This window comes from Schistosoma haematobium, chromosome 3 (genome assembly GCF_000699445.3).
Source record: "Schistosoma haematobium chromosome 3, whole genome shotgun sequence".
NCBI lineage: Eukaryota > Metazoa > Platyhelminthes > Trematoda > Strigeidida > Schistosomatidae > Schistosoma > Schistosoma haematobium.
In genome coordinates, this window is record NC_067198.1 from 16,338,799 (window position 1) to 16,363,793 (window position 24,995).

General features: G+C 37.2%; 1 protein-coding gene across 9 annotated transcripts in view; it reads right to left on the reverse strand.

The window, feature by feature from the left end:
* Positions 1 to 13,023, reverse strand: part of MS3_00010586 (uncharacterized protein) — a 35,927-nt gene extending 22,904 nt beyond the window's left edge. For 3 of the 9 annotated variants that reach the window (XM_051218968.1, XM_051218967.1, XM_051218966.1), the window contains exons 1-7: positions 12,897 to 13,023; positions 12,842 to 12,860; positions 9,726 to 9,885; positions 8,508 to 8,662; positions 7,644 to 7,688; positions 6,482 to 6,514; positions 1,162 to 1,206 (exon numbers count right to left, since the gene is read on the reverse strand). In XM_051218968.1, the coding sequence (XP_051069082.1) occupies positions 1,162 to 1,206; positions 6,482 to 6,514; positions 7,644 to 7,688; positions 8,508 to 8,662; positions 9,726 to 9,885; positions 12,842 to 12,860; positions 12,897 to 12,935 (496 nt within the window). In that variant the 5' untranslated portion in view covers positions 12,936 to 13,023. Of the gene's footprint in view, positions 1 to 1,161; positions 1,207 to 6,481; positions 6,515 to 7,643; positions 7,689 to 8,507; positions 8,663 to 9,725; positions 9,886 to 12,841 lie in introns of all 9 variants that reach the window. The other 6 variants (XM_051218971.1, XM_051218969.1, XM_051218973.1 and 3 more) reach the window with 6 other exon arrangements.
* Positions 13,024 to 24,995: the final 11,972 nt, after the last annotated feature.

The window sequence follows — 24,995 nt, forward strand, 5'->3', positions numbered from 1 at the left end:
GATAAGTTATAAAATAGTAGGTTCTGAACATCCCTAATAAAAGCATAAAATCTTGTAAGAAAAAAGTTAGATAGTTATCTATGTGTGCATACACTCATTTGGGTTGGACTTAGCATTCTAGAACATCATGATTATTAGTTTAAGCTAAATGACTGCTACCATTCATAAACAGGATATCATATAATTCTCACATATATATGCTAAATAAAAATGTAACAAGAATATAGAATGAGTGGTTGAAGGAAGCTTACGTTTCAATACGATCAAATGCTAAGTGTTAAAATTTTCGAAGCAGTGTCCATCTAACGTTGGACAACCAACTGAGCGACGTTGAAGTTAGAAATAAGGTACCAGGGAAAGATGGTATATCTGTTGGTGAGGTTGTTAATCTCCATCAACTGAGGTGTTTTGGACATGTGTTACGTGTGCGATATTAGTTGCTGTGGAAGTAGGTCGGAAGAAAGTTTGGAGCGGCCAAACCGAAACGTGGCATCAGTTCGTGAGGCCTATGACGGTTGGCCTGAGCCATGTTGGTAGATGCAGACTACGTGAATGGGGTCTGCACGATAATTGTGATCAATAGTTGCACAGTTTGGATGAGAATCATTCATAATGACGCAGATGCATACACTCTTTACCTTAAATTCAAGTGTTCTTTCAAATATCCGTTTTTACCATCTTTCAGGATCATATTCTCAATGCTTATTCTTTCAGATCATCGTTTCTACCTTATTAATTTAATTTCTCCACTTCTTATCTTGTTACTTTGGTCTTACCGTACTAATGTGGTATGCTAACGTCAGTCAAAACACATTTATGCCGCGATCTACGTTGGCCATGACCGACAGTTTAACTTCTGAAGCCCAGAAGGAAACCGGTGATTAAAGTACCTTTGTTTTTAAAAACGGTTCTTAACTTAACTTTGGCATTGATTACTCAGTAATTTAGTCACATACAAGCAATGCTTTATAATCAAACACCTACAACTTATATATATCCCTCATTTTTAAAGATAATACCTTGAATCTGTACGGTAGAACACAACGAATATTTGCTGTGTAATAGACCGTTTACTGGATTAGAAGTGTTTTTTAATTAAGATAAAATAAGCAAAAACTAATGGCAAATGTAACAAAACAAATGAAACTTATATTAACTTACTTGTTGATAATTTGTCACGTTCGATTTCACAACCAGCAATTCGATCTGAAAGAAAACAACAATATCAAGGGGGAAATGATTAAATCGTTGGCCGTTAAATGAGATAAATTAAATGTGTTGAAGTGGTACAAGCACTAGGCTACACAACATACAAATCATGAAACAAAAGTGCCTTGGTTAAAATTGACAGACTTCGAAATAGAGAAGAAAAATCGACAAAAATAGAAAGATGTTAATACGACTGAAAAGATTACGAGTGAAAAAATGAAATAAATCCATGAAAAGCAAGATTAAAATAGAACTAGACGATTGATTTATCTATACAGTTATCAATAACTTTGAACTATCACCAAGTTTGTGTAATAAGCGGATAAATGTAAACTATACTACTCGTCAATAACCAGAATAGAAGGCTATAATTATTATCTTTTTCATTACTTTGAATGATAACTGTATTATTGGAATATTCTGACAAATATTAACTGAATGAACTGGTTAAATGAGTCATTGAAAGGTTAGCACAGCCTGTTGATTTTGCATGAAAGTATTTCAAAACACATAGGGTGTATTATTACTATCGTGATATGAACTGATCACTGAGCCGTTGAATAAATGTCAGAAAAGATTATTGATTTAAAGAAATAGATTCGTAGTAGTAATAGTATTCTTCAGAAATACTGTAATATGTGATTAATTTCTATCAGTTCTGTACTGTTAAATCTAAGACTACCATTATTATAGACGTTCTTTTAATATTTCTATATAATTATCCAAAAACTAAGGTTAATACGGCCAAGTAAATGAAATAGGTGTTTTAGTACCGATGATCGTGGACAGTGTGTTATTTATTTATTTGAACACATAAATATTGGTACAAGAATGCGCCAAATATATATGCGCCACACAAAACAATGAGAATTTAAAAGGAAGGAAAAAAAGAGAGAATAACAACGAAGAGATTGACGTAAGGTGGTGTGATAATAATAATGGTAAAAATGGGGGGACGGAAAGGTAAAATCACAAGAAATCTTTCAGTTAAGGAAGACACAACCACCTTTTTTTATGAAGAAAGTAAAAGAAGGTTATAGCAGGATCGCCACTGGCTTCTATTCTGAGTCATATCTGACAACGTCTCTAGCCACTGTGTTGCACCATCTATAGGACCCCAGCCGAGGAGTCGTGAAGGACCAGCAGAAGCCAGTCCTTTGCAGCTTTCGTTCATCCCACGACACCATGTCATGCACTGACCACCTCTCCGCTTCTTCCAACCAGTCCCAGAGTCGGCAAATAATGCACGACGTGGAATTCTCTGGGACGACATTCGTAGAACATGTCCAAGCCACCGAAGTCGGTGTTTCAAGATGGTGACACCAATTGAATTATCATCTCTGTGCCCGAACACACGATGCCGAACCTCTGCATTACTGACATGGTGTTGCCACTGAATGTCAGCAATCCTTCGGAGACAGCGATGATCGAACACAGAGAGTCGTCTAACGTCCTCAACTCGGAGAGACCAGGTTTCACAAGCATAGAGCAGAACTGCTCTCACCGACGCGTTGTAGATCCGACCTTTTACAGCCAGACTAACATCACGAAGGCGCCAGAGGTGGCCCAGATTGGCATAAGCCTCTCTGGCTTTCACTATTCTTGCATTGATCTCATCACTCACACCCCCACCAGCACTTATGCAGCTACCCAGATACACGAACTTCTCAACTACGTCTATCTGCTCACCATCCAGGGTGAGTACAGGATTAGAATCCTGCCAGTCTTGTAGAAGTACTTTGCACTTCGAAGGTGCAAAGCACATACCATATCTACGGACACTGATTGCCAACTGATTAAGTGCGGATTGCATGGCTTGGGCATTATCGCACAGTAAGACAATATCATCCGCATACTCAAGGTCGAGAAGCCTTTCTCCAGGCAACAGATCCACACCACTATTACTTACATTCATCAGAGCTGTTTCCAGAATGTCATCGATGGCAAAGTTGAAGAGGAATGGTGAGATTGCGCAACCCTGTTTAACCCCACTGCTCGAATGGAACAATGGAGAAAGGTGGTTGTATGCCCTCACTCTGCCTGAAGTGTTTGTATATAGGGCTTTTAGGATGTTAATAAACTTCTCAGGCACACCCTTCTTCAACAGACAATCCCAGAGAACAGTCCTGTCCAACGAATCGAAGGCAGCCCTGATGTCAAGAAACACTACGATTGTTGGCCTTTGGTAAGTATGGCGGTGTTCTAACATTTGGAGGAGGGTGAAGATATGATCAATACATCCTCGACCGGAACGAAACCCAGCCTGCTCCTCGCGAGTCAATCTTTCTCGGGTTCTGAACAACCTACGAAGTATGACGGAAGCCAACAGCTTGGACGAAATCGGAAGTAGACTTATCCCCCGATAGTTGTTACAGGAACGACGTGAACCCTGTTTAAAGATAAGGACAACTATCGACTCATTCCATGACGTTGGTACACTCTCTAGTTCCCAAACCTTCGTAAACAACGTCGTCAGTTCCTTAGTCAGAAAGTCACCACCATCTTTAAAAAGAGCCGGAGGTAAGTCATCTGGGCCAGGTGATTTGCAGCGCTTCAAGAGTTGGAGTTCCTTGTGGATTTCCTCCTCACTTGGTGGATCAGTCGTCACCGGCCATGGAAGGCAGGACAGTCCGACCGATGTTGCCGGAGCAGCAGACCAGTTGAACTGCCCTTCGAATAATTCCACCCATCGTCCAAGACCTCGAGGGATGTTAGTGATTGGCATCCCGTCATCCTCGCAGATTGTGTCGCTCACACCAGACTTCTTGCTGCCAGTGGCTCGGATGAGTTGGAAGAGCTTCCGGTAGTTACCAGATGCAGCTGCTGCTTCCAGCTCATTAGCACGCTCCGATCACCAGACTTCTCGGTCCTTACGCAAGCTTTGCCCAATTTCATTACGTATTATCCTTCGTTTGTGGTCAAACTCACGGTCACCCGGAGTAGACCGACGGGCTTCAATGAGTTGTAAGGAGCCTGAAGAAACCCAATGCTTATAAGTGTGACGTTTCGCGAACCCACAACTGACTGTACCCGCCATTTTCATGGCGTCACGCAATTGCAACCAATGCTCGTCTATACTTTTCGGTGGAATGGTAGCTAGCCTAGAAGCTAGCTCGGTTCGATACTTACTAGCAACAGAAGTTGCAACCAGCTTACTAATACCGATCCGTTGATAGCGGTCACTTCGTTGGCCACTGAAAAGTAAGGTAAGATTGACGCAGACCAAAGCATGATCAGAGTCCAGATGGGTACTCCAAAAGAAGCGGCAGTCTTGTACACAACCACGCCAGCGGTAGCTGATCGCGATGTGATCAATCTGAGTCCAGGCTTGAGATGCAGAGGGAGGACGCCAGATGGCACATCGGTGATGACTGTGCCGAAAGTTAGTGCTGGCCAGAAACAGGTTGTGGTCTGTGCATAGTTGCAGTAGACGGTCCCCGTTATCTGTCCTGCGACCAACGAGTCCCCATCGGCCACCTAAACGACTCTCTTCTGTGCCTAGACGCCCGACCTGAGCATTCAAGTCTCCGGCTAGTACTACAATATATGTCGAACGCACTTTCTGGAGAAGAACAGATAACTGGTGGTAGAATTCATCCTTGATTGCATCCGGGCTGCAATCTGTCGGGGCATAGGCGGAGACGACGAAAAGACATCGCGTCTCTCACGCCGATTTCTTCTCACGTTGATGGAACCCTCTAATATAACAGCACATGACCGATTGCTAATGGGGATCCAATCGATTAGTGCTGCCTCATCTGTAGTGCTTAGTGCGACACCAACGCCAGCAAGATCAGACGAAGATGCCACAGGGTCCCCGGATAAGTGCACGTAAAACAAGCTTTTTGAAGCGACAGATGGAGAGCGAATTTGTAATACTTCACCAGAGTCTTGAATACGGGTCTCGGATAGACAGCAGACATCGATATTAAGACTTTCCAAAGACATAGCCAGCCCTATCTGTTGTCCATCCTGCATAAGTGTGCGAACGTTGAAGGCAGCCAGTTTGAATGGTGCACGTGGTTTCAGAAAAACTGCTTCAGTACTCATATTCGGTGGTAACATACAATTTTCAACCGGACAGTGACTCGAGAACGTTTAGATAGAGTCGAATTTCCACAAAAGACGAGCTGCTGTATAAGTCGAAAAGATAAGTATAGACAGAGTAGGAATAAAAGAGGGTGAATAATGTCGCAGTAAATAATAATAATAATAATAATAATAATAATAATAATAATAATAGCAATGATAACAATTTGATTGTTATTCGAAGCGAGAAAAGTAGTTTCCATAGATATAGAGAGTTCATCATTTGCGTGAGAGCTGTGATACTGCCCGGGTGCCCAGATTGAAGCAGATGGTTATCTTAGGGGACCACACTCCGAGCCTTTGACCTAAAGGTCTAACCAACAAGGCAGTGGAGCATCGTAAGGAGATGCAGTCCCATAGTAGCCGGTGACCGGAAATTGGTTCATACGCCATTTGTTCCCCCAGGATCCTGGAGCCCATGTGCACCACTGGTTTGGGATCCGGTTAAAGCGCCGGACACTCGCTTTTCGTCCTCTCATTTTCGTAAACAACAGTAATGCCACGAGAAGGCAGTGAGTAGGACTTCCCTGGCAGAGGCTGTATACGCGTGGCCGTGTGAGAGCATTTCGAGAGGGACGGCAGACCCACCCCGCTCTCGGCCATACCAGGGCATTTGGGGGCGGACAGTGTGTTAAATCAACTACTTATTTAGTTCAAGCTAATCGAAAGGAATAAATTTAGCCTTGGTTTATTTTATTTCAGTAAAAACAGTTGATTAACCTCACGGCTATTGAAAATACTACCACCAAATAATTTACTGATAAATCAACAACTCAATAAGAAAATGGTGTAATTCATAGTGTTAAAAGTGAAGAACAGTTAGAAACTTATAGTCGTTTAGATTTAGAATAACTTAATTGTTATTTTATATGAACTTAATAAGTCTTTATATTGGAATATAACAGCAAGAAAAAAATATGTAAACGTATGAATTTGTCCATTTGGTTATGCTTTACTTTCCTTATGCAATTGACAGATAACTATTGTAATTTTTCTCTTAATCTATAGTGATAAAACGTAAAAGGGTAATTTTTTAATCGTTTGGTACACTACTACTGCTGTTTTCGTATGAAGTATATATGTAATCATTTATAAACAATTTAAGAGTAAAATAAGTAAAGAAAATGCAAAAGCTGGTAGAAAATGTCATACACAAAGAAAAGTAAACAGAATTTTTGCTTACTTTTATAACATTGTTCAGAATACAGCATGTGACCTGATATATATATGATATTTGCGAAAAAGAAACAAAAGATTGTTTATTAGTGAGGAATTTAATCGGTTATCAGTCAAAATACAACTGTATATTACGTAATTATACTTCAATATACGACTAGTGGTAATCAACTTATATTTTGATTTGAATTCATTACAATCAAAATAATATTGCTGTTTATTTTTTGTTAGAAAGAAAAATAGTGAGCTGTATGTCATAACGATAAGAAGGTTGGATGAATGTAGGTTGAAGTTCTAGATCAATTTATCTCTGTATACATGAATGATATCAAGAAAACAGCTTTTTACAACATTAGTTAAATTTCAAGGGTTATTGTTTTATTCAAAGTCTAACGAAATGATAGACAGACGAAGATCAACTGAATTGTCTTTTGATATTCTATTGTTGATTGGTCTAGTTTTATCAGTTATCTTTTGAAAAAAATATTGCCGTCAACGAAACATTTACCTTAGTAAATGTACATAATGGTCGAGTATCACCTATTCAAAAACTGTATTTTTAGTTTTTTATTAGCTTGTGCACTGTTGACTCTAGTCATCAAGGAATTTTTGAACCAATCTGCTTTTCCGATTTTTTTACTCGTCATTGAGGTCAGCACCAATGAGTAAACTGATTTACATAAAATTATTATTACAATGGAGTAATGTTTTTTATATTGATAGATTGCTAGGCTAGTAGATACCATTTGTAGAAAAATTTATCTATCTTGTAGATATTAAATCTGCAGTTAAAAAACATAATTCAATGTAAGTGGCATTGGTTGAATTGGTAAGTCATTTCCACATCATAGAACAACTCTGAAAGACAAAAACAGCAAATTGATATATTTAAAGACGATTACAACGAATTAACTTCTAATCGGAGAAAAAGACAACCAAGCACTGTTTTAATAATATGGCGTAGTAAAACTATCCAACAAGTCGGAAAATAAAAACAGTAATCAGTGGGTTGACCGTATTTACTGATGTTAACTTCCATTGGTTTATCTGATAATAAAATTAAGAGATGAAAGTCATAGCCACTCTAATTATTTTCGTATACATACAGATGTATGTACAAAAAGCATTCGACAAAAAAACAGTTCGTTTCTACCACACAAGTGACTTACCTAAAAGCAAACTGAAAATTATGCCTCCCAAAAGAAAATCACGGACTAAAAGGCAGGAAAAGGTTAAGTGTAGTAATTTTACCAAATGAAAGACATTAATGAAAATTTTAAAACATTGAATAAAACCATAATCTCATAATTATATGACTTCGACCTGCAAATATATATATATATATGTTGGAAAACCAAGAAGGAATTTCAGGTGAAAATAACTACAGACCTAACAGTCAAATGATACCAGCGACGCGAAAAGCATAGTGTATTATCAAGTGCATAAATTTGTGCCATAGGACCATAAGTTTTTTGTTTTCTTTTGAGTTAGGATAGGCGAAACAGTTAGTATCCAAAGGTAAACTGATCAATATCATACGTCAAACTAAGTACGAGGCACAGAACAGAATAAATTACAAAACATTACGTGCTATAAAAGCATTTGTAAGACGAAATGGCCGTTGAATTGTTTGGTTATATTTGTAAGATTAAAACGCCAGCGGATGATATGAAGAAAATCGCAAGAATAACGAGATATTTTTCTTTGTAAACCAGCTCTTAAAGTTCATGAAATATGGTCAAAAAATAGTAGTCCCTTTTGTTCACAAAGCTGAATTTACTTGATAGTAGCTAAGTCTGCTTTGAAAGATGAGAAATTAATATCAGGAATAACTTTCCAACTAGTATGCAAAAGCTGTTCAGCGTTACAAAGTTTGCAGTGGCTATTTTCAGTTCAAGATGAAAAATATCTACAAACTATATTGATCGCCACAAAGTACTGAAGGTAAACTAAGTAGTTAAAATAACTGTCACATTTTTCTATTTGTAAGTTTTCACTGTTGTTATTTCATGAATAGTCAAACAGTTACTTACAGTAAAAATGTATCCGATCAGAGGCATTTATTTCAGAGTACGTTGACGATTGGATACATGATTGTTCATATACAATAGTTGGCTCTTTCTCATCAGGTATGCTTAGACAATGTAACTGGTCCAAGTTACAAGATGGAGAGGGTTGTGTAATGGCACTGCAAATTGGTTTCAAAGTAAAGGCGACATTAAAGGTTTTATAGTATTTGTTTATGACATTTCATTTTACCTAATTAAATAATAGATATCAGCCACATAAACATGAATTAGTTACTAAATGTAAGCAACATTATGAGTATTTTGGTTTCTACAGAAAATCATTTTGAACTTCAAATTTGGTTAATTGCACTCAATCAACGATATTTATAAACACAACGATTTCTATAATGTTTGAACCAGTTTACGTAAAAATACAGATACATTACTGAACTTAATTCGGTTAAGGAAAAGTGCAGAATAACCACACATTTACTGAGGCCACTATACATTTTAATATCATTCACAAAAAGAAATGAAAGATATGGTTTTCGAATGAGACAATAAGAGAATTTCAGAAAACATTTCCAATAGTCTACAGTCCAAAGAATGATTCGTTTCAGTTGTTAAATGTCTTACTACTTCTCAGCAAATTTTAGTTTGATCATCCTGATCTCTTAACCATCCGAAGTTACTTTAAATGACACTGTCTTTGAAATAACTTCGAAAATGAAGGGAAATTATGACTTAGTTATCAAATGAACGAGGTTGTTTCATCCAAATCATCACTGGGATTTGTAACCTAAAGTTTTACAAAATATACTCTGCAAACAAATCAAATAAATAGTTAGGTTATTCAACACAGGATTTAGTAGCTCTATCATGTACATGGTCTAAACTGAATGGGAACCACCTATTTCCTATTGACTAGCGTAAAGTATCCAAGATTTATGAACAAATTCAACACTTAACAAAGAGTGATTATAGTTCATGCTCTCATAAGCTGTCTTCAAAGTGACCAAAGTATTTCTTTTATACACGACAAGATCCGTGACTCAAATTAACCTTATCCATTTAAATAGATAAAGTAGATTATAGGTTATTATTGGATTCCTTCCACAAATTGAAGTCTACATGTTCAGTGACTACATAAAATAAAGTCAAGGAAAACTTTGAAATCGACACCTCAAGCACAAGCACGCTAATCATAATACTGTTTATAAACAGTGGGGAAATGTGACTTACGCATGGTTTTGGTCGCAGTCCAGTTTGACGAAATCGAACGTCGATGTGGATAGAGAAGTTTCTGACTTGTCAGACTCCGAAACCTCAGTGTAAGAAGGTGATTCATCAGAAACAGCTTGCTCAGAAACCAAGTAGACACTTTCGACAAGACTATCATTCTCTAAAATATAACAAAGGATGTACATATTTCTAGTGAGAATTTACTGGTGAATTAATAATTTTATGTTTACGCAATAGGGATTCCACCAGTAACCAATGATTAATGGTATAAAGAACTACCGTCAGAATGGTGTTTAAATGGACAATGAGTAACTAGTGATGGGCACCAAGTCATAGCCCCTCTACTGTTTAGGGAGGGATAAAGTGCCCATCCTCCACAAACCATATGCAAGTCTTAGGCTTATCCGGTTCAACATTAATTCCCTTTATCTTATCATAGACACCTTACCAACCCCCCACTAGCTTCATTCGGATATGAGACTTGTTAACAAACTGAGATTACGTAATACCAAACGTGGTGTCATGACACAGTAAGTCAAACTACTTGTCGGAAACCTTAATGCTAGAACTATGGGATAACAGATATCACTAATCAGTAAATTTAAAATTCTACTAAATAAATTTGTCTTTCTGAATTCTATACCTAGAACTCGTGTCACTACTTGACTTTATTTCACCAACGTGTGGAAGCATGCCACTGTACCTGGTAGGTATCTAGAGATTCAACAGCGAATTTTCGTGGTTTCACGCGTGAAAGTATAGGATTAAGTTGAAAGCAGTACATGCATTCACACTATCTAAATGAATGAAACTGTGAGAACTCAGAAAGGTTGATATTACAAGTTGTTGCTTGTCTGTCGATTACTATCCCCCTGACTGAGGATATGATCTATGAAGAACTACCAAAAGATGTCAAACCTTTGCCTGTAGTTAGGAGGAGGATCTGATAAGCGATGAAACAGATCAAGTCATAGGAAAACTTATAAAAGTATTTTGACGTTCTAGGAACCACTGAGAAGTGAAACTTATTTACCAAGTACAGATATCTGTATTTGGGACATAAATTAGTTATCGAACAAAAATACAACCTGGTTGCCGAAAATCGTGTTAGTTCATGTGGGGTTTAAACTTACAACTTAGTGGTTTTAAGCCGAGTACTTTGACAATTAGGCTATAGCTTTACATTTCTAGCAAGTACCAACTGTGAGGATCAAGACAGCAACTTGATCTGGTAACATCTGAAATCAGCACAACAGATATTAACAAGATCTATCTATATCAGCCGTTTTTGGAAAAAAATTAATACACAAGTATCGTCCCTTTTGAGGTACCTGCTAGAAGTCTGACTACGTCCCCGTTAACCTTTTTACAATTCTGGTACTACTGTTTCTGATACCATCACTTGGTATCATTTTTCTTATTCTCGTCAACTTATTTTCATGGCTTTTAGGTTGAACGATAGATCATACCGTTACTTTATTGCTTCACATCATATGCTGCCTAATATTGAGAATCAAGGGATGTCCGCGAATTATTTGATCCCCCAGAAATGCTAACTGGTGTAACCTTATTTTCGGACAAGGTTTGTTTTTTATTATGGTTTTGAAGAAGATTCTAAATGGTCTCGAAAGAAGACACGCAAAACAACTTTAGTAACTCAGGACAGTAGGCAGATACCGATTTCACACTACAGGGAATTCAGACGAACCACAGTTCAAAGTACAGTTATCCACAACGTTTGCCGTGTCTACCTGAGGTTTAAAACGTTCATGAATCATCAGTATATGGTTGCTAAAATTGTTAATTATCATTGGGATCGTGAACCGAACAATGAAAGTCAATAATTTCTACAACCCTATATTGACAATTATCATGTGCTCACTAGTGGCTAGCTTCGAGAGGGAATTCTCGAAGTTCTAGTGAGAAACCTTGACCAGTGGAGTTCAACCGTGTTGAGTGTGTAGCCGTTACCCATCAGATAATCAAAGATGGTTGCGCCGTATTGTAGATTGACTGACATTATACATTAACACCGTTGGATATCGATTCAGTGGTCCAGAGGTTAAGCATTCACGAGCAGGACTGAAGGCCCAACGTTTGGAATTTCGAGGACTAGATGAATAAGAGACATTCATTTCTTGGGGTATATATATAAAGGACTCCAGGAAGGCATAAAAGATTAGTACAGTGATTGTGGGTGTCAAATTCATTAACAACAGTCAAAAAATATGTTTGCGTAGATAAACTCCCTTTGAGATATCAACATAAATAGGAGCTAAGTTGTCGGGAAGTCATTGATCATTACTACTTATCAAAACCTAAAAAATTTTCATGTACTGTAAACAAATTGTTTGTGCAACAGTTATTATACAAATAAACACTAAAAGAATTTTTCTAAGTGCACACAACCACATTCCTAATTTTTCACAGTATTTAAAGCTAATGAAGCGTTCTTCTTTTACTTGGATGCTGGATGTGACGAAATTTGCTTGGTTCGAAACTGCACACTTGGATATAAAAGGACCCCAAGACTGTGGTAACCCTTCACACTATATCAGCTGTAAAAATCTGATGGGGAAAAAAACAGTAACAGTGCCGTCAATAAATTGGTCTTATAAAACTGAACTGATTTATTGATCAGCGGAGAAAATTAAGCACATTGTGAATATTTGGTACTTAAAGTCGACAGAATTTTCACGTAAACGGAACTACAATTATAAGGTTTTCTGAATTCACTGTGAACACATTTGCCATGAACCGGTGTGTTGACGGGTCTCATATTGTCAACATCTTACGAATAGGAAAAGTCATCGACATTACGTAACCTTTTTCTGACAAGTTGAATTCCATGGTGGAAATAAACCATAGTTTTTAGAAATGTTCAGGCGATTTAAAAGACAATATGGACTTCTTCAACGATTTTAAACGAGGCTAAGCTGTTGGGCTGCATTAACGTCTAACAAATAACTATCCAGAAAATGTTGACTTGGGCAAAGGATGAAATAAAGGTCGGCAAAAGAATCTACAATAGAAACAAAAGGACTCAAACACAAACTTCAAGCACCAAAAGGTAATAAGAAAGTGTACGAACCATGAACTTCTTTGCTTGAACATACCTAGGTTAAAAGTTTCATCCTGAAATAAAATATTTAAAACTATGAGATACATTACATCAACATGAAGAACTTCGAAAGACCTCTGCCTCTCCATCGAGATTAGTAATAATGTAGTATTATCAACATGAACCCGTTAACCTTGAGAGTTCCAAATTCAGCGGGTTTCGTAAAAATGTTAATGCAACACATTCATTTCTTCATATATTTGGTAAACAATTATTAATTTCATCATTCCAAAGTATATTGCGTGAAATAAAATGGTCTCTCAAGATCAGATTATTTGGTAATATATGGTTGCTCAAGAATAATTTTGATTTATAAAACAGCTTGTCGTCATATCAAGCAACTTTTTTTCGCTATATGTAGTCAAAAAATATTTAAAACAAATAATAAGAAACTCACTATGGTTTATTAAGTCTTAGAAGTTAGGTTGGCAGTAAAAATAAGTCAAAGGAAATGATCAGAAGCCAGTATACACATTGTCAACCCGAACAACCAATAATGGGGAAATGAAGGCGAAGAAAGGAGAAATAAATGGGAAATTGAGTGAGAAAATAAAAGGTAAATAATGGGGGACCGCGCCAAAATGTCTGCTTTTTCGCCTGTCGGGGGGGGGGAATAATGCGGATTTTCCCCTTTTTTCGCTCTGTCAAATGTCTCTGAATTGTCTATTTTTCGCCTAAATATATGCCGAATTGTCTACTTTTCTCCTAAATATGCGCCGAGTTATCTACTTTCGCTACACTATTGGCATAACCACAAAGGTCTCCCATGTTCGTCTTTATTCTCATGACACACCACTCCCAATGTGCAATCCACGTGAAAAATGGTATATGTTTAAAAAAATTTATTGAAAGAAAAAGTGTATTATATACATGGAAGAAGTTTTGGCATCAATCTTTATGCATTTACATTGTAATTACCAAGTCTTATAGTCATTTGAAAAGATCTGCAAAGGAAAAAAGGTTATGTATTATTACTAAGGCATATGTACTTAATTGCAAGTGCACTGAAAATCAAACACACATTCTGAACACTTAGTTAAACTCTCCCATGTAAGTAGGAAAGAAAGCGCATGTTTAAAAAATCTTTATTTAAAAATAAGTTGAACATTAAAAATATTCCACAGATTACTTCTTTCCGTTACGCCTGTTCGGCTATTGAGAATGAAAATAACCTTCTTGTAAATTCTGAAGAGTAAAGAACAAAAAAGTCACAACGATATCTGAATGACATGCTTTGGCACAGCTAGCTGCTTGAAGCTTTACTTACGGTTACGTCCATTAACACTGTAGACCGTACCTATAGAGCATTAGGGAAGTTATCAATTTAAATTAGTACATACGTGTTCTTCTTTTGTACTTTGTCTCTCACGTCGTGAAAATAGCCTTGTGTCGCGATAACGTACAGTTTCGCAAGGTCTTTTTCGTTGACACATGATGACAAAAATCGATTGGTTAATGCACCTGAAGTTTAAATAATAGATATAGGTTACTTCGTATGCAGCCGTAAAGCCGGCATTTCTGAAGTGCCAATAGCGTGAAATTACTGGCAACCTCAGGTGTCATGAGGTACGACAAAACATATCGCATTGAGGTCTTGGGATTATTATCTACCAACTTCGTTACCATGGACATCTGTAGACGGACGAATTATCAAATTAATTTTGCTGACGTACAAATCTGTCCCTGGATTCTTTCTCCTGCAAACAGGCGTCCAACATCTGCATTTCTTCTTCGGATGACAAGGAGAACTGCTGAAGTGATAGTCCGCAGTCGAATCGATGCGAATTTTTGCGGTCACCAGGCTTCGACAGTAGCAGCTTCACATTTGCACTTAAGTCAGTAATAGCTGACGATGTGTTCTGCAGCACAGTATGCAATCTGTCAAATCCGGAAAACTTCACTTGATCGTACAGGTGACTTACTCGGCCGTAAACGCACTGCCTACACACTTAGATTCTAACGTACACGGTGATGTATCTAATTGTATGTGACTATTTCCAGCCCGCATCTCGGTCACATCCATATCAACGGAATCGTAAGAAAACCCTTCTTTACGCTTGAATGCACCTTTAGAAATTGTTAGTAAGATTATTGCACTGACCTCTTGGGCTTCTCAGTGTTTAGTGGCAAGGTATTTTCGTCCGTTGAACTGTCTTTACGATAAACACCCAGTTTTTGGAAGGAAACTAACATGTCCTTTTCAAGCTGTAAACTATCTATGGTAAGTGATAGTTTCTGTGTTTGTTACTCACTGAATTCGTGAATGACTTTACATTTCAGAACTGACCAGTTGTCATCTGGTTGGTTACAGTTCTGCAGGTGGATATCAACAAGCTCCATTGGATAGAGACAAATTTCTTTGCCAGCAATCCACTGCTTGGCTGCTATCATAAGTTTTTCTTACTGGGTACGTCTGCAACTACGTATGGTTTGATAGCGGGCTAAACGTTACATAAGAGGTAATGAAATGGTTTATGATCATGACTTCAGCACAAATTAAACAAAATGCATTCACATAAAAGTATGTAACAATGGAACAATAACTAGGCAATGCATATAATTGATGGCTATACATTTACAGTGAGTATCTTTAACTCATATTCATGTGTGTTCATGGCTAACTACCGAGCACATAGATATTCCTATATTCTGGAAGGGAAAGGATCTTCGGAGTAGTCACGTGGGTCTATGGAAGACCTAAATTTCAGTAGTCCGTTCTCTCCTATATCAGTGACTAAACCAGACTTTCCGTGTACTACAACATTATCGGGCTTAAATGAAGTTATTTTACCATTCTTATACACAATTACTTGTTTACTTGAGTTCTTCCTACCGGTTATTGGTCGAAGGAGTCACTTGAAGACTATCGCAGTAGGACATTTTCTCCGCATAAGCCGAGTTGCTTGCTTTGCAGACAAATGCACATTATAATCTAAGTTTTCAGACCCACAAGACCGTTCATATTCCTTAGGAAAGTTCCCTAAATCCATTCTAATCGGTTCTATAACACTAGTATGCAATTTAAGATGTGCAAGCAAATAAATGGATAGTGCTTGAAATTAAGATACAAAGGTCGTGGCAATGTATTTTGCAGAATAACGGGGCCTAAATATAGAAGGAACAACCTACTCTCTTAAGCTTCCCATACCGATACGAAGTTTAGTTTACGGCATTTACGCCGAAAGTGGGGGGGAGTACTTGCCACGCAACTAGATATTAAATTATTTATATCCCTAATTACACATGAGTTTGTAGTGGCATTGGACCATAAAAACACAATCCTCAAAACTGAACACGAGACAACTCGGGAAATATAGACATTCAGTATTTAACGCGGAGAAATGCCTAACGATGGAGAAGGCGCGAACAATGGGTTGAATGAATTGGAGTTGATTGAATGGCATGGCTCGGCCATGCAGGCGTGGTCCTTGCTGAATATAACCTTATATCTTTTATTCATATCAAATATATTGTTCTTTCTCTAGCCTAAGCTTATTCCTCATCATGTATTGGTAGTTGTTACGATACAGTGAGTAGGTGTAGACGATGATGTGACTTCCACGTAAGATCTTATAGATTAGGTAGTTATATCATGACAAATCTACAATTTTAGGATTAGGTCTATTATAAGAGCGGTACTAATATCATAGTAGACCATAATTCTACAAGTTCATGTTTAGTAGTCTTTTGTGTGCTAATTCTATCCATATATTGGCTGGTCTTTTGTGACACCTGAGTACACCATGTGCATGGGATCTAAATGGAAAGATCAGATCATAATAATTGAAAGCGTCTCCAGAATAGAATGGCCTTCATGATGAATAGATTGAGTCTGACGACGAAAGCTGTCGTCCGTTCTTAACGTGGATTATGCTGAAAATATGGTATACCATGCGGTATCCGAACATTCATATCTGATTTCAGAAATTGACTGGCCAGCCAAACGTCCTGTAAAGCCCTTATGACTTCTTTCGCGATTGTTTGCTGTCCGACATATATATGTATTAAACTACTGCCATCAACACGTGAACCCTATCAGGGATGTCGTTTTCTCGACGACCAAATGTCGAATGTGGAGATCTTAAAGAACGAACTCACGTAGTGAGCGAGGAATAACAACGCGATTATTCAAGAGCGAAATACCATCAGGAGTTGTAATAATGATTGTAACAAGAAGAAAACTCTGGAAATCCCTCCACAATATTTCGCTGGACAGTATTGTGATTTATTTGTTTCTTCTCCCCGTCGTGTATTTTAACCTCTATTCAGGTCTCTTTTAACTGCACTTTATCCTCTTCGATCTTTCTCGACTGAGCTTTTATTATGTGAATTTGGTTAGGACCTCACCTTTTGTTACCTAGTTTTTTCGTTGCGTGTTGTTGGACTGTTGACAATAAGGTCGTGTTTGACCAAACTATGGTCACGGATTGGTTCACTGTGTGATCTCTAACCATTAACTGTCTTCTTGGAAAGATTTCTGAGATCCCTTCTGATAGATATCTGATCCCATTTTGTCAAAAATATTTTTGTCGATTCCCAGGTATTGAACTCTTGTTCATTAACAATTCCTTTGGTTGTTTAGCACGCAAAGTTGTGTTATGGAGACTCTTGACTTTGTATCATAAACTGTACCGTCTGAAAACTTTGTATTTCTGATGTGATTTGTTCTCATCCTTAAATTAGAACCGTTTAAATATAGTACAGATAGTGCATTTTGGTATAGTTTAATACTAATAACTAAAAAACACTTTATATGTTATACGGAAGAACATAGTCTGGTTTATACAGATAACTTTTAGTTCTTTGGTTCTGCGTTGAAACCGAATATTGGTATTTTGGTCGTTACCGTAATAATAGCAATAATAATAATAATAATAATAATAATGGTCATAAATACTCAAATAACAATGTGTTACGTGAGACATGACAGTTTACAGGCAAGGTCAAATTGTTACAAATGCTACAGAATTTGCTGTTATAAGTTACTCAGTTAGGTTGATGTGTTTTAAGACACATTTGTCGTAGATATAGGGGACACATTTTCATACATTAGAATATTAATGTTAGTAAGACCAATGTTCGATACAATAGTTGGCGCGCTTTATCGAAATTGTGTTACGACAAGTGATTAGTGGTCGAGAACAAACTCAAGTAAAGTGCACGGCTGTTTAAGGCAAGAAATAATGCGGTAAACGCATAACCAGTTGGTCACGAACGTCAGACTTAGCGTATAGTTTTGTGCTTCTTGAATGTGTTTCCAGATAAATAACGGAAGTACTAGTGAAGACACAGGACGAAGTCAGATGTTCCATATATGTGTTTTCGGTGGTATACCACGAGGGTGTTTAAAAATAGAGGGAAAAGAGAAGAGTGAGAAGTAGGACAGACGTATTAGAATATAATTATTATTGCACAAATTTTTATACCAATATCCGTTTTCACTCTGTATACTATTACGTAGATGTACATGTATTTATCCGAGTGCACTAAATACTTTTTTTGAATTGTTGGTTTACTTCAGAGGCCGACACTCATTATACTATTATTATCATGGTTTTTTATCCTTTGCACTTAATTGAAACTTTCATAACAAACTATAACTGCACAAACATTTATTCTAACGTCACATCCCACTGCGATAATAAATATTTTTCTCAATTATTTTTATTTTAGTTTTGTTACTAATTTGGCGACACACGTCGTCGTTTATTCTCGTTCTGTTCTCATAAACACGCTTATTAAACGTTTTGTGCGTTTCACATATTTATTTCGATTCCCTTTTTTTCTCCTTTTCCTTCTTTAAAGTCAAGTCAATATTCTTCTCAATTACACAGAAACTTATTTGTCATTATTATTTTATTATCATTGTTATCTTTTTTCTCTTCTTCAAATATGGCAAATAAAATGCTAACACTATTGAAACTTGCGTATTGTTGAAGAAACCCTAAACTCTTATGTACTCATAAGATCTCTGTGAACAATAATAATGACAGAGTTCTTGACTAGTGAAGTTTACTCACTTGTGATGGAATAATTAAGATACGACTATGTAGACTGTGATAGATCTCAGTAAAAGAAATTATTCAGGATATAGAAATGCACGCAGTCACTAATGACATAGTAAAAAGAGATTAACATTAAAAACCGAAGTGTTTGCTTACGGGTAGAGCAAGACGGTAACACAAAACACTCACCACAAAATAGTATATTAAATAACGAAATGATGAATGTTACTTGTGATTTACTTTTGAGATAACAGCCACAAATTAGTTTACTTGACTAACCAAGGTTCCCTTTCACGTGATGGCACCAATGGCCTGATGAGAAAAATAAGCCCGATAGTATCATTCAAAAATAATCCGGGCCTTAACTCTAAGGTAGTGCATAGTGGCCTTGGAGGATGTTGTAACGGTATTTTAATCTTCAGTCACAGGCTGTGGTCGATGAAATAAAAGAATAGTCGACATAGTTAGCGGTGATCTTCAATAACAGCGGTAGTATATGTATACGTCTAACCAAACATTTATACCTGATTTTTATTACTGATACTGAGGAATAATAATTATTGAACATAAATGTGATTACATATAAAGTGTTACGAATAAAGAAAAATGTAGTATTTGGTTTGTAGCTATAAAAATCACTGATCGTACATGCTGAAGACAGTGATTGGGTAGCTTGAATGTTGACGCCGCTGTAATTTTATATTTATAAATTATGTTGTGCTGGAGTTATAAGAATCTTTTGATCCATTGCTTTATGTTTAAATTCATTTTTGACCAAAGAAATCTTTATGTGATCAGTCACACAGTATCACGGACTCCTGGGTGAGATAATGAGTAAAGACATTCAAAAAAAGTTTTTCCCGTATGCTATTGGCACTAATGATCTGTGTATTCCAGTAGCAGCGCCACAAATCATAGTAGAATCAGAATATGGTATTGAAACACTTTTTAACGTCAAACGTGAATTTTGTTGACACGAAGTTGGATCAGAATCATCAGCCTGTAGACGTGCAATGTCTAATGAATTAATTCCTTTGGTGAAGCAAATAGAATACACGTTGAACGTGATGACGTCTCTGCCACAACATTTGTTTCACTTTTTATAAGCTGTATGTTGGTCGAAAATTGGTAAATGTAGTCTCATTTTCCCACTTTCACGGGGGAATAAGAATTTCATTTGGGCATTAAAGGCGTAAGTTAATAATTTATAATCAGTATCACGATATCTCCACCTTGAAGTAAACGTTTTAAGTGTTTTTTTCCCTTAGTTAATGGCTAATAATTCTATAAAGGTAGTACCGCACCATCTGAGTTGGTTCTAGTATCTTTGAAAAGAAAGTAGTTTAACTTCATTATTTACTCACCGTTGTGGTACTGCACATACTGCTGCGTGAAGTGTGTCTGTACACAAAGTTGGTGTTACCCCAGGGTTAGGCCCTAAGAAGGTTAGTATGATTGTAGAATCAGCTGCTGTTTTAGTCGTGGAAGAAGAACCTCTTGCTTCGGAAGATAATATGGACTTCTTGACTTTGTTTTTTAAATCCTCCGTTAAAGGTTGTAGAGTTGCTGAATATTGTGAAATAGACTAACGATGAAAATTCATCATCCCCAACAACACATCAAAGTTTATTTAAGTACTTTGTCCCTAGTGAATTTTTGATGGCTGCATAGTTTGATTCCATTTTTGTCGATCGAGTAGTCCAAAACATCTAAGCTCTCGACAATAAAACTGCATCTGGATGGATTAATAATCATACCAAATCTCTGAAACTTTTCGAATAGCTGACGTAGGTAATCGATACGCTTGTTGGTCAACTGCTGGCTACTGATATATCGTCGATATACATGAAAACAAAATCCAGGCCTTTAACGATCTCATCCATAAATCGTTGAGATGCGTTTTTAATCCGAATGGCATTTTCAGGACTTTAAACGAATCAGAGAGAATACTGATGGCTATTTTTTGCTATATTCCCAGATGTCTCCGGAATCCGATGGAACGCCCGTACAAGATTGATTTTAGAAAAAACTGGTTTGCCATGTAACGTAAGCGAAAAATTATGCAAATGAAGAATAGGGTGAAGATTGGATCACATGAAGTTATTCAATAACCGATAAATACCACAGAATAGTCAATCTTGATCTCGCTTAGGTGCCTTGTGAAGTGGAGGTGGTCAGGAGTTATTTGGCGGATGTATTATTCCACGTTTAATCATGTGTTCGAATTCAGCTTTTGCAACTGTAAGCTTGTATTCTGGTTTCGTTATTTCAGGAAATTTGGCTAAAAGATTGGCGAGCACATCGTTTACTTGGTTGTTGATTTCAATCCTATGTATGTAATAGTCCGACTGAACTCCCAGAACCTAACATTTTATGCAAAAATCGATAAGTCTTCGTTTTTTTAACATCAACTAATAATTTGTGAGAGCTTAGGAAGCCTGCAACTGTATAGGGTGACGGACATCGGCGATGATAAACACCCGGCTTTGAAAGACGTCTAATTCCCAAATCTGATATCGCGAACTGTTCTCCAAATGTCTTTATTTCAGCTTCATTACCTGCTAGCAATCATATTTAGCTATAGGCTTCTTAGCCGTGGTAACTGGGACAACACTGACCTCGGCGCCAGTGTCTACTAAGAATCTGTGGCTGGAAGTCCTGTCAAGGACGTGGAAGTGGCGACTATTGGCATAACCAGTAACACTCGTCACTACAACTCTCTAGTCGACATGTTTCCTGGCAAGAAAAATAACCCAAAATATTTGCAAGACCTAGCACACTTCCTAGGTTTATGGCCACAACTTCTATCGTACCGACGGACTTGGCCATCTTTTTTCGTTCTTGTAGTGTGCCAGCTATTACCACTCTGAGAACTAGGTGGGAACCTTTGAGATGTGAGAATGGAAATTAATAATTCTAACGCATCTAGCCTGTTGTCAAGACTAGCAACAGTGCATGCATGATATGTATGTAGGTCGCTTACTTCGACAGTTAACGACCTTATGGTCGGAGTTATCTGCACACATTCATATTTGCTGATTAACGCCACCCTCCGCTTTTTGTGATGTTATGCCCATCTGAATTTGAAGCATGTGTGAATATTGTCTCAATCTAAGTTCTGTGTTGCGTACCTTGTTGGAATACACCGTTTCTACTTGTCCCATGTTATATGAAAATAAGACAACTAAAGCCTCTGTACTGTGAATTAAACATTCATCCAGTATATCACATTGCTATGAAGATAACTAATGGTATAAGTTATTAGGCACTGGTCAGATGATATGCGGTTTAGGGATGATAAGAAAGAGGAGTTTAGAGTTGCGAAATTTGTAAGACGACAAGTAAGTAAGAGAAGAAAATATTTGAACGACAATGAAATATTTTTTGAGCTTGTGAAACATGAACTAGGAGGAACATGCAATACTTTGGGATATTCTGAGCTTCTTATGGTCAGCCCTAGTTGAGTAGTACTCATAGGATTGGCGAATTATCTGCCAGCAAACTGAACAGGTGATTTTAGAAAATATCTTAGTTCTAGTATCCCAACGCAAGTCGAGCAATGCTTAGTTTTGTTGAAATATACTCCATGTTATTCCTAACACACAATGTGTCCAACACCATCAATAGTCGTGGAGATCAGGAGAAATCTCGATGAACAGCGTTATCTAATACTCGTAAAAAGGGAATACGGAGCATGTAACCAGAAAAAACGAATAAAGAACGTTGTTGGGACTGTGAATTGTAAAACGTGAAATTAGGGGGCGATTCGCGATGGCTTGTTTGTGTTATGTGACATGGCCACTGAGTGCCAATCGGTAACTTATTCACAAATTAATATGTTGCGTGGTACATCGTTGAATATAGCTCGGCCAAGGTAAGCTCTATCAAGTATGTGGAAAACCCTTTATTGATTTGTAAAGTTGCAACCTCTCTTTTTCCCTCTATTTTTAAACACCCTCGTGGCATACCACCGAAAACACATATATGGAACATCTGACTTCGTCCTGTGTCTTCACTAGTACTTCCGTTATTTATCTGGAAACACATTCAAGAAGCACAAAACTATACGCTAAGTCTGACGTTTGTGACCAACTGGTTATGCGTTTACCGCATTATTTCTTGCCTTAAACAGCCGTGCACTTTACTTGAGTTTGTTCTCGACCACTAATCACTTGTCGTAACACAATTTCGATAAAGCGCGCCAACTATTGTATCGAACATTGGTCTTACTAACATTAATATTCTAATGTATGAAAATGTGTCCCCTATATCTACGACAAATGTGTCTTAAAACACATCAACCTAACTGAGTAACTTATAACAGCAAATTCTGTAGCATTTGTAACAATTTGACCTTGCCTGTAAACTGTCATGTCTCACGTAACACATTGTTATTTGAGTATTTATGACCATTATTATTATTATTATTATTATTATTGCTATTATTACGGTAACGACCAAAATACCAATATTCGGTTTCAACGCAGAACCAAAGAACTAAAAGTTATCTGTATAAACCAGACTATGTTCTTCCGTATAACATATAAAGTGTTTTTTAGTTATTAGTATTAAACTATACCAAAATGCACTATCTGTACTATATTTAAACGGTTCTAATTTAAGGATGAGAACAAATCACATCAGAAATACAAAGTTTTCAGACGGTACAGTTTATGATACAAAGTCAAGAGTCTCCATAACACAACTTTGCGTGCTAAACAACCAAAGGAATTGTTAATGAACAAGAGTTCAATACCTGGGAATCGACAAAAATATTTTTGACAAAATGGGATCAGATATCTATCAGAAGGGATCTCAGAAATCTTTCCAAGAAGACAGTTAATGGTTAGAGATCACACAGTGAACCAATCCGTGACCATAGTTTGGTCAAACACGACCTTATTGTCAACAGTCCAACAACACGCAACGAAAAAACTAGGTAACAAAAGGTGAGGTCCTAACCAAATTCACATAATAAAAGCTCAGTCGAGAAAGATCGAAGAGGATAAAGTGCAGTTAAAAGAGACCTGAATAGAGGTTAAAATACACGACGGGGAGAAGAAACAAATAAATCACAATACTGTCCAGCGAAATATTGTGGAGGGATTTCCAGAGTTTTCTTCTTGTTACAATCATTATTACAACTCCTGATGGTATTTCGCTCTTGAATAATCGCGTTGTTATTCCTCGCTCACTACGTGAGTTCGTTCTTTAAGATCTCCACATTCGACATTTGGTCGTCGAGAAAACGACATCCCTGATAGGGTTCACGTGTTGATGGCAGTAGTTTAATACATATATATGTCGGACAGCAAACAATCGCGAAAGAAGTCATAAGGGCTTTACAGGACGTTTGGCTGGCCAGTCAATTTCTGAAATCAGATATGAATGTTCGGATACCGCATGGTATACCATATTTTCAGCATAATCCACATACTTTGGGACAGGCTACACAATGTAAATATCAACGACTAAAGGAAATTGGAACCGATTAATCTAGTGATGGACTCTCAAGGACAAGGAAAATACGTTACTGATCAGCAAACACGATGGTGGGTAGATAATTTCAATCCACCCATATCTGTAAGGCAGAACATTTTGTTTAATTACTGCTCCTTATGGTTCAGTGGGATGTCACGAACTTAAGGTACTAATGCTGATTTATCACGCAGAACACCTCATTAAATCGTGTTACGGACGTTGAATTGGTTTCACTTCCTACCCAATATTCCTATTACAAGCAAACTAGACAATTCGCTAATATACGAAGCCTACTCAAGACCCTATGATACCTAAAAACGAAAAAAATAATGATACAAAAAAATGAAAAGGGCTCCAATAGCTTTGATAAAGAAAGATAGCCAATTGTATATCATAATACTGTTTTTAGCACTATATTTTATAACCACACATAATCCCATACTCTTAGTTCCTTTCTGAATCGTCTCCATTTGTCGGTTGTTTGTCCACTCATACCTTGTTTACATTTATTCTCTTTAACCCATTAAAATGCTCTTGCTTAACAAATACCATAATAAGAGAGAATTAGACTGCGTAATTATACTTTGAACATCCCTTCATGAATATTGGCTACTCTGCCTCTCGTCCTTTCTTTCACTTGCTCCCTCTTTCAGCCCCCTTGAT